The sequence below is a fragment of the Plectropomus leopardus genome, chromosome 21 (assembly GCF_008729295.1).
Source record: "Plectropomus leopardus isolate mb chromosome 21, YSFRI_Pleo_2.0, whole genome shotgun sequence".
Classification (NCBI taxonomy): Eukaryota; Metazoa; Chordata; class Actinopteri; order Perciformes; family Serranidae; genus Plectropomus; species Plectropomus leopardus.
The window spans coordinates 21,691,156-21,706,582 of record NC_056483.1 but is presented as its reverse complement, the minus strand read 5'-3'; the positions used below and the strand labels follow the sequence as shown (position 1 = coordinate 21,706,582).

General features: G+C 39.5%; 1 protein-coding gene across 1 annotated transcript in view; it reads right to left on the bottom strand.

Annotated features, from left to right (window-relative positions):
• kcnh2b (potassium voltage-gated channel, subfamily H (eag-related), member 2b) overlaps positions 1-15,427 on the bottom strand; it is a 354,032-nt gene that overhangs the window by 316,393 nt on the left and 22,212 nt on the right. Inside the window, 1 exon segment of the mRNA XM_042510198.1 lies at positions 156-386. Coding sequence (XP_042366132.1) covers positions 156-386 — 231 coding nt within the window.

Below are 15,427 nucleotides of genomic sequence, written 5' to 3'. Positions count from 1 at the left end.
TATTTCCACAGTTCTATAACTACATCATGTCCAAACACTGCCATCTTTACACACAGTAAGATCATCTCCATATACATGTCCCACACAAGTCCATACACACTCTCCTAATTCCACACACACTTCTCAAAACACTCAAACAATGGGTTTTTTCCTACCATCTTTGCGGTACAGGTTGATCTCCACTTTCCTCTCCTCCGATCCCAGCAGGGCTTGCGCCATCTGGGCGATGGCCAGCCGCTTGGTGTCAGGTCCGTACAGGAAGTTACATGTGCATGGCTTCTGCATGATCTCAGCACGCGAGTAGCCACACATGTGGCAGAAGCCGTCATTGCAAAAGATGATGGCGCAGTTCTCCACTCTTGCATTGGCGATGACAAACTTGCGACCTGCGGACAGAAAGAGAAAAGTTAATGTTCAGTCAGAAGAACAGTTGTGAATGAGTCTTTCAGAACAAATTTGTCGTTGAAGTTTACCCCCAGCCCAATCTGGATAAAAATCCATAAAACTTCTCAAATGCTATTCTTTATAGTAGAAAAACATTATCCTCCCTCTTATAATGTACAGGGCTACTGCCATGATACCACGGAACCATTTCACTGGCATCTGTGACCTACAATATTTTCCTGTAACAAACAAAATATACTTGCAGAAGAGTTTTGTCTATTTTTGTACCACTGGTGCATCCAAATGTGGATAAATGTAGATATGTGAGGTGAGCAATAAATAGGTTTCTATCTAAAATATGTCTACATGCTGATCCATGTGCCAACATAAACATGTATGTATTACATTATATTTATGTACCCCATAAACTGTGGATATGCAAAACAGCAAAAAAAAAGCTTCCATATGATTGCTGATTAACTGGCTTTCAAAGTAATTGTTCACAAAGGCTTCAACAATACATAACAGAAAACATAGTGTAGTTCAACTATTTTAGTCAGTCTTGAAAACCATGTTCACACACAATAAATTAAGGCCTATTTGACGAATGCAGAGTAGAACACTAACTATTTTAAAGTAAAATCAACACAGAAGAAGAAATGTTGGTAGTCTGTGTGAATTACATGTAGCTTTAACCAAAAACTGCATTTTGGGCGATTAAAATAAATAAGAAAATACAGAGAATAATGTGATGAGAACAAATCTCATTTAAGTAAATGGTCCTGACATTGAAAGTAGAGCAAGAAACCATAGATGTAATCAATAATATTAATAATGTCTGCATTCCAATTAGACTTACCAGTTCCAGGGTCCTCTAACAGCATGGCATAACCTCATTAATTTAAGTCATTAGTAACACCTGTGTTTTTCCTACTAGGACAAGTCAAAATGTCCACTGTGAGAAATGTGTATAAAGTCTCGCTTCCTTGTTTATAGATAATAAAGACAATATTGAAACTCCATGAGGAATCAACATTATGAAGTTTGAGTTATGCAAAAAAAAGTCGACATATTTTATGTTTTGGTGAAATGCTAATTGGCGAACAACGTGAACATTCATGAATGTTACTAATTAACTACCATGAAAATCACCTGCGCACTTAGCTAATATAGCAGTCTTGCTATTGTAAGCTACAAACGCAAATCTTCGAACTAGGTAAACCCATGTAAAGGGCCTGTAAATAAATTTAATATCACATACAAAATGAAATGAAACTTTTACTAACCTTGTGTCCTTTTGGCCACCTGCTAAACAATATATAAAAACAGTATTTTTCTCGTTCGGAAGAAATGTTTACACTGGAGTACGTGCCCTCCTCAAGCTATTAGCCTCCAGCTGCCACGTCATCCTCAAAATAAGAGTGTCACTTTCAAAATAAAGTTGAACTTACATTAAAAATCCACATAAGAATATATATGAAACATAGACTGTATATACCGACTAAAAACAGTATAAGGTATGGAATCAATTAAAACTTAAAACCAGCCCAAAATATAAGTAATTTGCAAGTGTATTTATTGTACTTTTATGAAGTGACTTTACTGCTGATGGCCTTGTTTAGATATATTAATCATATTATGTCTAGAAACGTATATGTTCTTCCTTCTGAAATTCACCTTCATGGCAAATTAACCATTTAACACAGCGGAGCAGATTGGCCTGCTTTCACCCAAGAAATGTCCCAAAAATCTGCAACAAATTAAAGTTAAAGGTTGCAAGAAAAATAACCTGAAATTACCACTTAGAATGTGCTATATATTGTTTTATTTATTTTTCTCCAATTTTTTCAAATTTTTTTACATTATCTAATAATTCCCCCAGCTAATTCCCAGGTCATTTGTTTTCTGTCAACTTTAACCATTTTTTTTTTTTTTGCAATTTGTGGGACATTATTTCCAAGTTGCTCATGCTTGTATAAGGTGTCTGAATGCAGCACAAAAAAATGATGCCAATCCAGGTGTTAAGGGTTAAAAGTGTAACTCTGTCCATAGGTTTGCATTCCTACATTTATAGTCAGCAGTGAATGAAGTACCTGAAAGCACTATTTTAATAAAAGTACAGTTTTGTTTATGTTTTTAAAATCAGAAAATGACTGGTAGAAGTTAAAGTTACCTATGAGAATATAACCCGAGAAAAAGTCTTGAAGTATCTAATATTGACTGTGCTTCAGTATAAAAAGTAATTTATCTTTTTTCTTAAGAATTAAAATTAGAGGTACAAGTAAATGCTGTTCTTAAAATGGAGTGAAGAAAACACTTGAAGAAAACAAGGTCTTGTTTACAAATTTAAGGATTTAAAGATCGGAAATCCAGCTTTTCCTTCCCTACCATTCCTCCATTTGTCCATTTCCTCCTTCCTTCCTTCATCCCGTCCCTCCCTATTTTGAAGTAAGTAACTGCTTTGGGGAAATGTAAATGGTAGATGGACTGCACTTGTATAGCGCTTTTCTAATCTTTTTGACCACTCAAAGCACTTTCACACTACATGTCACATTCACCCATTCACTGTGGCAGAGGCTACCATACATGGTGCCACCTGCTACTCAGTAACCATTCACCCGCACTCACACACTCAGATGATGCAACATCAGGAGTTCAGTATTTTCCCCAAGGATACTTTGACATGTTGCCTGGAGGAGCAGGGGATCAAACTGCTGACCATCTGATAAGAGGACGACCCACTCTACCTCTAAGCCACAGCCACCACAGTGGAATAAAAGTACACATTTTATTTGGGCAATGTAGTGGAGTAAAAGTAAAAGTTGACAGAAATATAAAAACTCAAGTAAAGTATCAATTCGCCACAAAAAATAAAATACTTAAGTAACAAAGTATTATTACTTTGTTACATGACACCACTGCTTATAGCTGTGGTAAAATCTGTAAACCGCAGCTGCTGGTGGCTCCGTCTCCCGCAAAGCTCTGATGTGTGTCTTCCTCTAAACCACTTACTGTAGAAAGAGCCATTTGGCTCTATGGCCTCTGTTCAATGTCAATGGATGATGTTAATGCACTGTGAGAGCTGTTTCCGTGCCTGAACACACTCACACCAACACACATACTTGCAAACACTCCCTCACCCAGCACTCATGACTTGTGATCAAACCACAAGTCTCCAGTTAGTGTGAGTTGACTCTCTTGTGTGTCTTGCAGGAACACATACATACAAAAACGTGTGCATGTGCATAAGGCCTCTGTGGACGTGCGATTGTGTTTGTGCTGCATCAAGGTGATAGTCTGTCAGGCTGATAGATGGCTTCCACCGAAGAGCTTAAAGCTTCTGAAGAGCCCCAATCTTTCCTGTTACTTTCACTTAGTACATGGCCCCACTGTGAGAAATACTGCACTCATAAATAGTCATATGAACGGTTATAGGGAAGGAGGAGAGGCTGGTGACAGAAAAATGGTGGGTGAGGCAAGAGACAGCGGGAGAGCTGGATGAGGATGACTACACAGATGGAAATGGGATGGTTGGATGGAAAGACTTTGGGATGGAAGGATGACAGAAAAACAGAAGATAAATGAGGAAGGGATGGATAGGATGTGAAATAAGTGAAACAGAAAGAAAAATAATGAATGAGGGGATATTTGGGGGGGAAAAGGAAAATGATCTGTCCAGGGATTGAAAGCCAGAGAAGTATCTGACCACATCTCTCAGCAATTAGCCTGCATCAAGTAAATGAGGTGAAGACTGTGGTAAAAACACAGTCAGTTTTCCTCAAGTCTTTGTCAAAAGATTTCACCTTGTGGACACAATGAAGTGTCAAGTGCATCAAGTTACACACTCAGAATTCAGACTTAATTAAAATTTAAAAAAAGATGGTGGAGGGCAAACATAGTGCACCATAAAGTAAATTGAGAGTAGTTTTGGTCACAGCCATACTGCACTTTCAACACTTAAAGGTACAGTATATATATATATATATATATATATATATATATATATATATATATATAGTCATTTTATATATTTAAATTGCTTCGGTATTTTTTTATATTTTCTGTTCTATTTTATTTCAATTCACAATTTTGTTCTTCCTCTATGTTAAGTTTGAAGTTCAAATGTCTTGACTATATGCCTTAAATCTAACACTTGGGGGCAGCGGAAGCAAGTTTTGAACACAAACACTGATGTGATAACGTTTCAAGTTTATATGGTTATCTTGTTAGCAAACAGTTGCTTATCTATATATATATCCACAAAGCAACATTTCTTCGGGGTCTTTGTTTTTGTGTCCCATTCTCCCTTTTAACTCTGTTCTTGGTCTCCATTAACTCCCCAGGGACATAATGTATCTCTTTTTGTCAGATTATGCGCCATGTTCACCAGGTTGTCTTTTATTGTGTGTATGTTCTGTTTGGTGCTGTGCAGGTATTGTGTACAGTGGATTTTTCACTGACAGTAGCTGCCTGATGTGGCTGAAAACAACGCTATGAGAGCACTGAGAGTGAACCAAAACAGACACGCTGGGAGCCGGAAAACTCAACAATGAGCTGAGAGCAGAAAGCCAAGGGGAGTTGCAGATTGAGGTGGGAATTCTCCATAGATTCATCACTTTGAGCAATCCCTTTCAAGTTTGCAGACAACACCACCATCATCAGCCAGATTACAAACAATGATAGGAATTCATTTGGGGGATAAACAATCTTGCGGAGTGGTGCAGAGAGAACAACTTACTGCTCAACCAAAGAGGAGATAGTTGATTTTAGAAAAAGGAGATGAAGAAACGCAATCCTGTTTCCATCAGCAAGTTTAAGGGTCTTGGGAATAGGCATCTCAGAGAACCTGACATGGTCATCTCGCATCTCCATCCTTGTGAAAAAAGCTCAGAAACTGTTGTTTGAAGAACCCCAGTAATGAGTTCTTAAAATGGAAAATAGTTAACATTTCAGCACCTCCGGTTCCCTCATCTCAGAGTCAATATGTTTTTTTAATGGGTTTTTGGTTAGATGCCTAAAAAGAGGTCAGTGGTTAACACAAGCGTAAGAGACGTTCTCGTTTTGTTCTACAACATAAAATACATAAGTAAATATTCCACTTGCAAACCTTACTGTTTACCCGCTTGTTGGTAGGAACTGGGAACTAGCTGAATCCAAAATACCTCTATTAAATCTTGGACTACCACCTCCCAGGTGAACAAGTGGCCACTCCCATGTATGCTTGCCTTTCCACCGTTGCTAGCATAACACACCTATGTCGCCTTCGATTGGAAATAACAACAGTTAGTGCCGTGGCTGAAACAGACATAAACCTGCTAATGTTAAAATGTTTCTTTCTTCTCTCTTCCTCATTCTCTGCAGTCATCTCGCAATTGCGCTTTATTGACATTTTGAAAATATCTCTTAAGTTTTGTGCAAATCTGTAATGGAAATGCACCTAGTGAGAAGAGGGGCCTGCACAGGGCCCTAAGGTTATTAAAAGACAATACCCGCCCCCCAGCAACAGCTAGTTCACCCTGCTGCTGTCTGACAAACAACTGCTTCTCCCCTCAGGCTGTGAGACTCACCCTCCATATCCTACCATAAAATGACAATAAATGAACCTTGAACTTAAACCTTGAACACTGTCATTTGATGCATCGTTGTTGTGAAAATATCAACTGTAGCTGCTTCAGCTCAATTGATCAGACTGAATTTGGGAGCATAAGCTCAACTATCTCCCGAGAGAAATCACTGGTTTTCGATTCTCCACCAGTTTGAGACGAACTCACCAGTCTCACTCCTCTGCCTGTGTCAGTTAATTAAACCTGATTACTTCTTTCATGAAAAATATCTTCTTGGGAATTTAGTCTGACCTATCTTCGATGAGGAAGGAAGTGAGACGTATGCACACTGCCTCCGCCTCCTTCGCTTAGCACTGATTGAATCTTACTGAAAGTCAGATCACAAATTTGTGAAATATTTCTGTTTCTATTTCTGTCTTGAATGCTCCTGTGAACCTAGATTAAATGAGATGTATCTTCCTTCAGTTTAAGACTACAAAAACACTGTATGTCTGAGGAATATTCACAGGTATTCCTCTATGCAGTGGGAGGATTTGGGGAGAAGGTAATGCATCATTCAGTGCCCTTTATAAGGGATGAAAATTAAAACAAAGTCTGCACACGGAGGCAATTTTTCTTGCTAAGTGTTCTTCATTAGACTTGATTATGAAACGGCCCCTGAACAGAAATTATCCCCTAACAAGGAAGAGGGTAGACAGTCATTATTCCCTGTAAATTATGTCTCAGCAGTTCACAGAGGTGATGTATAGCAATTCCCCCTTTGAACCCGTGATTTATACGTCGATTTATAACCACTGTGAATTTGCTAGTCAGCCATCCTCAGACATTTCTGCACACCTTGTTTCTTTCTAAAATCACGTTTTAGCAAACAATATAAAACCCCTGTGTCAGACTCAAACTCTTTGTGCACCACATTGTTTTCGGAGGAATTGCTCGGCCGGTGTACTTATTATGATGTTGGAATGAGTTTGAAGGCTGCAGCTAAATGATTTATGGACCCTGGACAGATTTGTTCCTGTATCAATTGTTGAGCCATAACTTGGATATGCAGGTTATTACTGTATTGATTGAGTGCACTTTTGTTTGTGCTTTTGTGTGTGTGTGTGTGTGTGTGTGTGTGTGTGTGTGTGTGTGGCTGACTGGCTGTGGGTGTTGTGTTTACTTTCTCAGCATCATGTGCACGGATGAGATTTTTAAAAGAACAGATGACAATGCATCAAACACAAACTTGGAGGGGAGAGAGGACGGAACGAACAAGAGAGAGCGCAGCAAGAAATGACACAGCGTGGCCCTGTGTTAAAAATACAGAGACACAGCATGCACCTCAATGGCTGATAGATAAAAGGCCTCTAATCAAGACAGCAAGTCAAGGAGAGCAGACTAAATGCACTAACCCAGCATGCTGGTGAGGAGCAGTACTTACAGACTGGCCTATATTCACACAGAGGCCTGTATCAGGATGTATACATCATTAAATTATGAATAAACAGGCATATGGCGGCTGAATACAAACACAGCCATATATTGTTCATTTGCCATGTGTGGACCCCAGGAGGAGTAGCTGCTACCTTAGTGGCAGCTAATGGGGGTCCAAATATAGAATAAAAGTTATGTCTAAGTATATATCATCTTGTTTGTCTTGAGATTTTTTCCCCCTCAGTTATAATTTGGTCTATTCTTCTAGGTGATAGTTAAACTCCTTCATGCTTCTCAGTGCTGGACCGCTGGCTCTCCTGGGACCGCTCTCTTTCTCTCTCCTGTCTGCATCATTCCTCATGTAGGATCCAGATCTCTATCCTCAAGAAGATTCAGCCTCTCCTCCTTACTCTCTCTCCCTTTGTTTGTTTCATTCATTCTGGTCTATCTGTGTGAATGATGATGAGCTTCAGCTCAGCTGTTTGTGCAGCCATCCTCTTTCTAGATTACATGGCAGCGAGGAGGTCGTGTGACGCAGGATTTAGTTGTTTGGTGACACCTAGAAGCTGCTTTTTTTCATTTGGATTGTTTATATTGTAATGTTTACATTAAGGAATTCCTCCTCAGTTCCTCCTCTTGAGGTTTCCCCCCATTAAAGGATTTTTGAGGGATTTTTAAAAGAAGCGTTTAAAGGACAGAGGATGGCCTATGCTGCACACATTGTAAAGCCCCTTGAGGCAAATTCTGATCTGTGAAATTGGGCTGTATAAATAAAACTGACTTTACTTGACTTTAGTGCTGATCCTAGACTCTGGGGAGCCAGGGGGGTCAAAGGTGAAGAAGCCCATAAATTGGACATTGGGAGGGCTTAGTGGCAGTACACTGAGTAATGACTTGATGGGCGATTTAAGAGTGGTTATAGATGTGATTGCAAAATTGGCCAATATGAGTGACCATCGGGGACCCCTTTTCCAAAAAGTCTTTGAGGGGCCCAAAAACACTTGCCTGGTTTGCCTCTCCTGCATTACTTGAAATAAAGTATTATTATTAGGATTATTATCCAATCACAAGTGTTTCTCGGTCCTTTAGAACCACTTCCAGCCTCTGTGCCACTTTTCTGAGATTTTAGCAATTACTCTGATGGGATCAATGCTATCATGACTGGTAAAATCTGATGGCCAAAGCTACAAAATGAAACTAAGGTTGTAGTAAACCATAGTTTTCCTTTAAATCCACCAGCGCCTCAAATAATGTGACTCTGCCGGTGTCTCCGCTCTGCCTCCAATAAAGCAATCTACAGTACAAACTAACCTTCCATGGCATGCACACTTGACATTGATCAAGCTGACTGGTCTACTTGTAACTACAGTTATGCTCTCAAAGGACTTCATAGAACCTGAATTACTGTCAGCAGAATCAAAATTTCTATTTCTCCCTTTATTCCCCGAAAACACCCATCAATCAAAGTCAAGCTACAAAAATCAAAACTGACCATGCCCATTTTTCCAATGTGAATATTGATCAATGCAGTCTATGTCTGCTGTCATTTCTTCCTGTGTTAAGCACACAAGTATCACATTTTCTCCCTGCTTCCTTCATAAAACACACATATCATCTATAGAGGCTGCCTGTCCGGGCTTCAACAGGCTGTTCTCCAGGGAGACATAAAGTAGTGGAAGGGCCTGTTCAGATATTCATGGAAACAGTGGAGATCGGTAGTGTGGATGCGCTTGATAGTCTGCCTCCATGAATTAGCGGCAGCAGCAGCAGCCCGCAGAGCCTCATAAAGCTTGATGGGTTTGTCTGGCTGCAATGAGCACTAGGTAATACAAAGGCAGAGATGTGTGTGTGTGTGTGTGTGTGTGTGTGTGTGTGTGTGTGTGTGTGTGTGTGTGTGTGTGTGTGTGTGTGTGTGTGTGTGTGTGTTCATTTCCCAGCCTTGGAGCTGTGGATTTCAGTCATTGATAATGGCCAACAGGACCAAGCAGATGGGTTTTCCCAAGTTGTTTAGGTCTTTAAAAGAGCCTGGGTCCTTTAGAATGCATGATAGCTCAAAAGATGAGTCATGTGTGGATAAATGTGGCCATTCTTCAGACAAATGCACACACATAAACAGAAGATATAATGCAATCTTGATGAAGACATAAAGTACATGCTGAATGATTCAACCACAAGAAAACCACAGAGGAGGGAACGTTAGGAGAATGAAACAGGGACACAAATGTGCGTTTGGAGACAGACAGGTGCGGATAGACAGACGAGAAGAGCAGCAGGAGAGACAGCAGAGTGTAAAAACCAGCTGTCTCAGTGTTTGTGCTGCTCAGTTTTCAGGCCACAGCTGGACATGAAGGAAGGCTGGCATTATTCTGCCAGAGAGGAGGTCAGCTGCTGTATTATTACGCCGCGGGCATTCTGAGGGAAAAGTGCAAGAGATGGCAATATTTGGAAGCAGCAGGCAATGTGTTCAAATTAAACAAGGGTAATGGTGGGCAGCTATTCACAGCAAGTAAATGGAAATACCATTATGTTTGGAGCACGCTTCTCTCTGTGGTGCTTTACAATGTCAGCACATGGGCCGAGATATTTAGCTTTCTTTAACTTGTGTTGACCTCCATCAGCAACCTGCAGGTGGGCTGTTATCTAACTCACAACTGTTACAAGGAGGGGTGGCATGAATATGGAGAACAAAACCCAATCACCAGAATAAATGTTGGCATTGTATGTTTCTGCAAACCATGGATAAAATACAATTATACATAATTGTGTAGTGGATATGTTAAAACTTCACCTTTCTTTATATTTCAGCAGTGCTGTTGTTAATGCAGTTATGTTTAGGGAACAAAAAACAAATAGAACACCTACACTTGTAAAAGTCAACTTATTTACTATGTGCAAAAGTAGACACGGACGTGTTTCAGGTAGGGAGCCATTATCATTGTAACAAAGTAAAAATTAATGTCAGATTAAATATACACAGGTGAGGTTCAGACCACAATCAGGATAGAGAATACATATTTAGAGATTTGATACATTTGAAATGTATAATTGTAATGTATTTAAGGTTTGCAGAAACATACAGTGCTAACTTTTTTTTTGTGTAGTAACTGGGCTTGAAAACACATAATGTGTAAATGTTTAAAAATGTTCCAAAAATCTATCAAATGTCAAATCCAGTGTCACATATGAAAGTCTCCCAATCCACCACCCCCAGCCTCCACACCCTCACCTTCTCACTACATAAAAGGTGCACTACCTCTTGTATCGACACTGAATATATCGACACTGGTCATTCAATTTTAGAAATCAAAAATAAGAGAACTTTATTGATCCCTGCAGGGATATTGGGACACGTTAAAGTTGCTACTATACTCTATATAACCACAGAGAAATTATAAGAAATTAAAAAACAAGTATGCAAGAAAAAAGTGCATTATGCTAAAATATGTCACATTACATAAATGTGATTATATAACAAAGAAGAGATGTTGTGTAAAAAAAAAGAAATATGTACAGATTCATGCATTGTACTACAAGTGTCCTAAATATAACTGCAAGAGTAAACCAGGTAAGACTTTAATAAGAAACAGTAATGTAAAGATGGAATATTGCACAGGATTTTGCACTGCAGAGTTATTATTTATACAAATAATGCCGAGGGCAAGTCTGTATTGCATATTGTGCAGTTTTGAAGTTGAAACAGTACAGTACTGCACAGTTGGAAATATAAATAAAAAATAAATGATGGGTTATTGCTGCTGCTAACAGGTGAAATAAGTTTATTGACTCAGGCCGTCTGACACTAAGGGAGGAGTTGAAAAGTTGGATGGCCACAGGCAGGAATGACTTCCTGTGGTGCTCTGCAGTGCATCTCAGAGCAATGAGTCTTGCACTGAAAGTACTCCCGTGATCGACCAGCACATCATGAAGTGGCTGGGAGACTTTGTTCAAGATACCACAAAACACAGGCAGCATCCTCTTCGCTGACACTGCCACCAGAGAGTCTAGAGCTCAACCGCCACCACATTTTAGTGGCCTTGAGGATCAGTTTGTTGAGTCTGTTGACGTCAGCTTCCCTCGACCTGCTGCTCCAGCACACAACAGCAAACACAATAACACTGGCCACCACAGACTTTTAAAACATCCTCAGCATTCTTCGGCAAATGTTAAAGAAACTCAGCCTGCTCGGAAAATAGAAACAGCTTTGGCCCTTCTTGTCAACGCATCCTCATACAATGGTTCATACAATGGTTCTTAAAATATCTGACTAATTAGCATAGCACTACAAAAATAACATTATGTACTTCAGTTACGTACATACTGTAAGTTACATACATAATGTACATAACCTAAAATTAGAAATGTTTAGGCAAGTAAAGTTACTGTGGTTGAGTTTAGGAAAAGAAACATGGTGACAACATACCTTACAATGACTCAAAGTTCACTGAAAGTTCACATAATTCAGAGCACCAATCTCCTGGGGAAAGATGTGTGCCGTGATACAAAACTGCTTCTTTCTTTACTATTGTCACTGCATTGATCAAGTGATCACAGCCTTACTTACTGTACAAATTTCCAGCCCATTCTCATTCCCAACTCATCAAATACCACCACTTGGTCAGTGATTTCGGCGTCAGACACAGAAATAAAAGGTGGAATGATACGCCAGGCGGTGTCATTTTGTAACTCCACAGGCCTGCATCTGCCTGAAACAACACCAATAATAACATAATAGAAGGACATAACATAAGGAGCTTGAAAGTCCTTGTAGGGCAGGTGGGAGGGGGGGTCAATGGGTCCAACAATCCCTGGACTTTCACCCTGGAAGCCAATTTTCGGTTTCTGTATGAATGTTGAGCCAAACCATGATGTTTTTTTTTCTAAACCTAAACACGTGTTTATGTACACATGGAAATAAACATAAATCTAATGTGTTTCAGCAAAATTATCAAAAAAAAGACTGTGTTTCTAAGCCTAATGAGCAGAAACTATGACACAATGCATATAACAGACATAAATTGCTATGGGGTCCCAAAATGTCACAGGCAGGCAGGAGGATACCTAGTGCGTCATATGAAGACATGAAAGTCCTTCAACCAAGCAGCAACATTTGATGAATTGGGATGAGAATGTGTTGGAATTTTAGTGCATTACTTCTCGTAGGAAAATGTACAAACAGTGTATGAGAACAGCCTTCTCTTGTTGAAAGCTTCTGTGTTTTACACCCATCTTAATTTCTATGAACTCTACTGGGTATTGAAGCACTCCAAAATGTCGAAACTGACTTCCCGCATTGAAACTGGAGTCACCTGTGCCTTTTCCTCAGATCTACATCCATATAGAAGCAGAATATAGTTGGATATTCAGATGTGCATCATACTGCTCTTGTAACAACAAATGGCCACTTTAGAATTATGAGGGTCCATCTATGTTCGGAGCATTTTTTAGATATTGAGCTCTAAAGTTTTGCATTCCAGATAGCTAAAATTATGTTGGTGTTTTCTAAATAAAAAGTCAGAAAATGCATATAACTTAAAAACACCTCACATTATGTTAATAAACTGTCACAGAATAAGAATGTATGAATAACTCAATTCTGGGAAAATGTCAAATAGAACCTCATCATTCTAAGGTAACGAAATTAGGATGAGACAAAAAAAAAAAGAAAAAAGAAGCACTACAGAGGGCAGGATTTCAATAGTCTTGCAGCTAGTTTATTTAATTATCTGAGCACTAGCCCCCCAAATCTGCTTTGCATAGTATCTAATCAAAATATTAGAGAGCAATTACTAATTCCACACCTACCATTTGCCATGATTGTATTTCATTTGCTATTTACGACATCTATTGCTCGTCTGTCCGTCCTGGAAGAGGGATCCCTCACTATCCTCTACCGCTCTTCCTGAGGTTTCTTCCTCTTTTTTTTTTCCCCGTTACAGGGGTTCTTTTTGGGGAGTTTTTCCTTGGGTGATGTGAGGGTCTAAGGGCAGAGGGATGTCGTACACTGTAAAGCCCTCTGAGGCAAACCATGTTTTGTGATAATGGGCTATATAAATAAAACTGACTTGACTTGAATATTACAACATCCATTGTTGAGAAACATTAAAATCAGCACATTTGCCTTGTTGAATGCTCTCTTGGATTGGATTAAATACAACATATTGTTTTTGATCATAATCAGTGATATTTGCTTTGCAACACAACCTCGTGTCATGATTGAAAACTATGGATTACAATTTAATAAATGCATGTCCCACACACTACCATGTCAAGTTATTGAGTTTTAGGTGATCTAACACTCCCTCCAACAGCTTTGCTTTTAGTGACATCATTGACCACATCTTGCTTCGCCCTGTAATTTCCTTCTAATGAGCTTTTGAAGCTGTAGAGGAGGGAGCTGATGGAGAGGCTGATTAAAGACGAGCTGCTGCTGCTCAGGAGGAAAACACCATTTCATATTCCCACAGACACACACTCTCTCACAGATTCATGAGACACGCACACCAACACACATATAAGATCTTCGACGCACGTACATGTTCACACAGACCCACCAACGCAGACTGAATAATTCACTAAGACCAGACCTTGGGGGCTCTGCAGTCTGCCAGTTTGTGTGTGTGTGCACACCGTGTGTTTGTGAGTGAGTGAGCGAGTGTGTATCTGCGAGTGTGTGTATGTGCTTGGAATCTCCCTGAGTACACTGCGTAGGCGGGTAAGGAGGGAAGCCCGTGTGTTAGAAGCACAAGTCAACACAGTAGCTCTCGCCTGCTAGCTACAGAGACAGAGAGATAAAGAAAAAACAAGTGAGATTAAGGACAAAGAGAGAGAGATGAATGAAGAATAAACAGGGCGAAAGGATGAAATAGAGAAGGACACTAAGAGCAAAAGAGAAAAAGAGAAAATGGACAAAGAAGAAGCGGACGTATGTGATTGGTGGGTTTGGCTGAAGAGAATTTTTTGGTGTCTACCCGTTTCTAACCGAGCAATTGCCATGGAAACTGAAGATGTGACACATGCTTTATTCTCAAACACAGAGAGCCGACACTCACAATGAATTCACACTAAATGTAGAGCCACTTTACATGCTGGAGTGTCTGTTAAACCAGCCAGCCAATGTTCAGAAACAAAAACACTGTTTATTCTATGTCTCTGGTAATCAGAAATGAATAGCAGCCTCAGGTAACTAATGTATACCCACCAAATCTCCAGAATAAATACTGGCATTGTGTGTTTCTGCAAATCATCAGGAAGGTACATTTATGTGTCTTATGCAACAAAAGCAGGAACCAAGGCTGGGATATTAAGTGCACATGATAAGGATTACACAGCAAAGGCATGGATGGGTAGGTTCAGGAGAAAAACATGGCTTGGCTTTACATACAGGAAGGAAATACTGGGCTCCCAGGTGAAAGTGTGAGGTTTGTTGGACATACTCCTCCTGCTACTTATATTATATTCAGATTCTACTCACATTCTATCCGGCTGTATTATAAACTGATGACGCTTATCCATGTGTCACACTGCCGGTATCTTAAGTTAAAATCACTGACACTGACAAATCTTTGGAATAAGAACGTGCCTGTCTATCTTGTTCAAATGGGAATACTCATCATTACTCTTTGGCCCAGAATGCCCACTTGAGACAACTACAGTAACTCCATATGCTAATGAATACCAACAGACGAGGGTGCAATCTGTGCAATTAGCTAGTAAGAGGACCTTGAGTTAGTCTAAATTTTTCAAATTACCATTTCATCAATTTGTATAGTTTCATGACTAAACATGACTGTATTGTATTATATTGCAAAGCATTACTACCTCACCATAAACTTTACTGTCTTGGACTAAAGTTGTATTTTTGCCTGCTCCACTGGTCCAAGCTATAGAGACTTCCAGAAAAATGATGACTAGGAATAAAACAGTCCATTGAGTCATACTCTATGAATTATAAGGGGGTGTTTCCAGCTCAATACTCGCATTTTCTTAGAAGCTGTCAGACCTAAAAATAAAACTCTTTTGAGGGAGAGCTATGTGTCATCACTTCAAATTCTAAAAGTAATGAG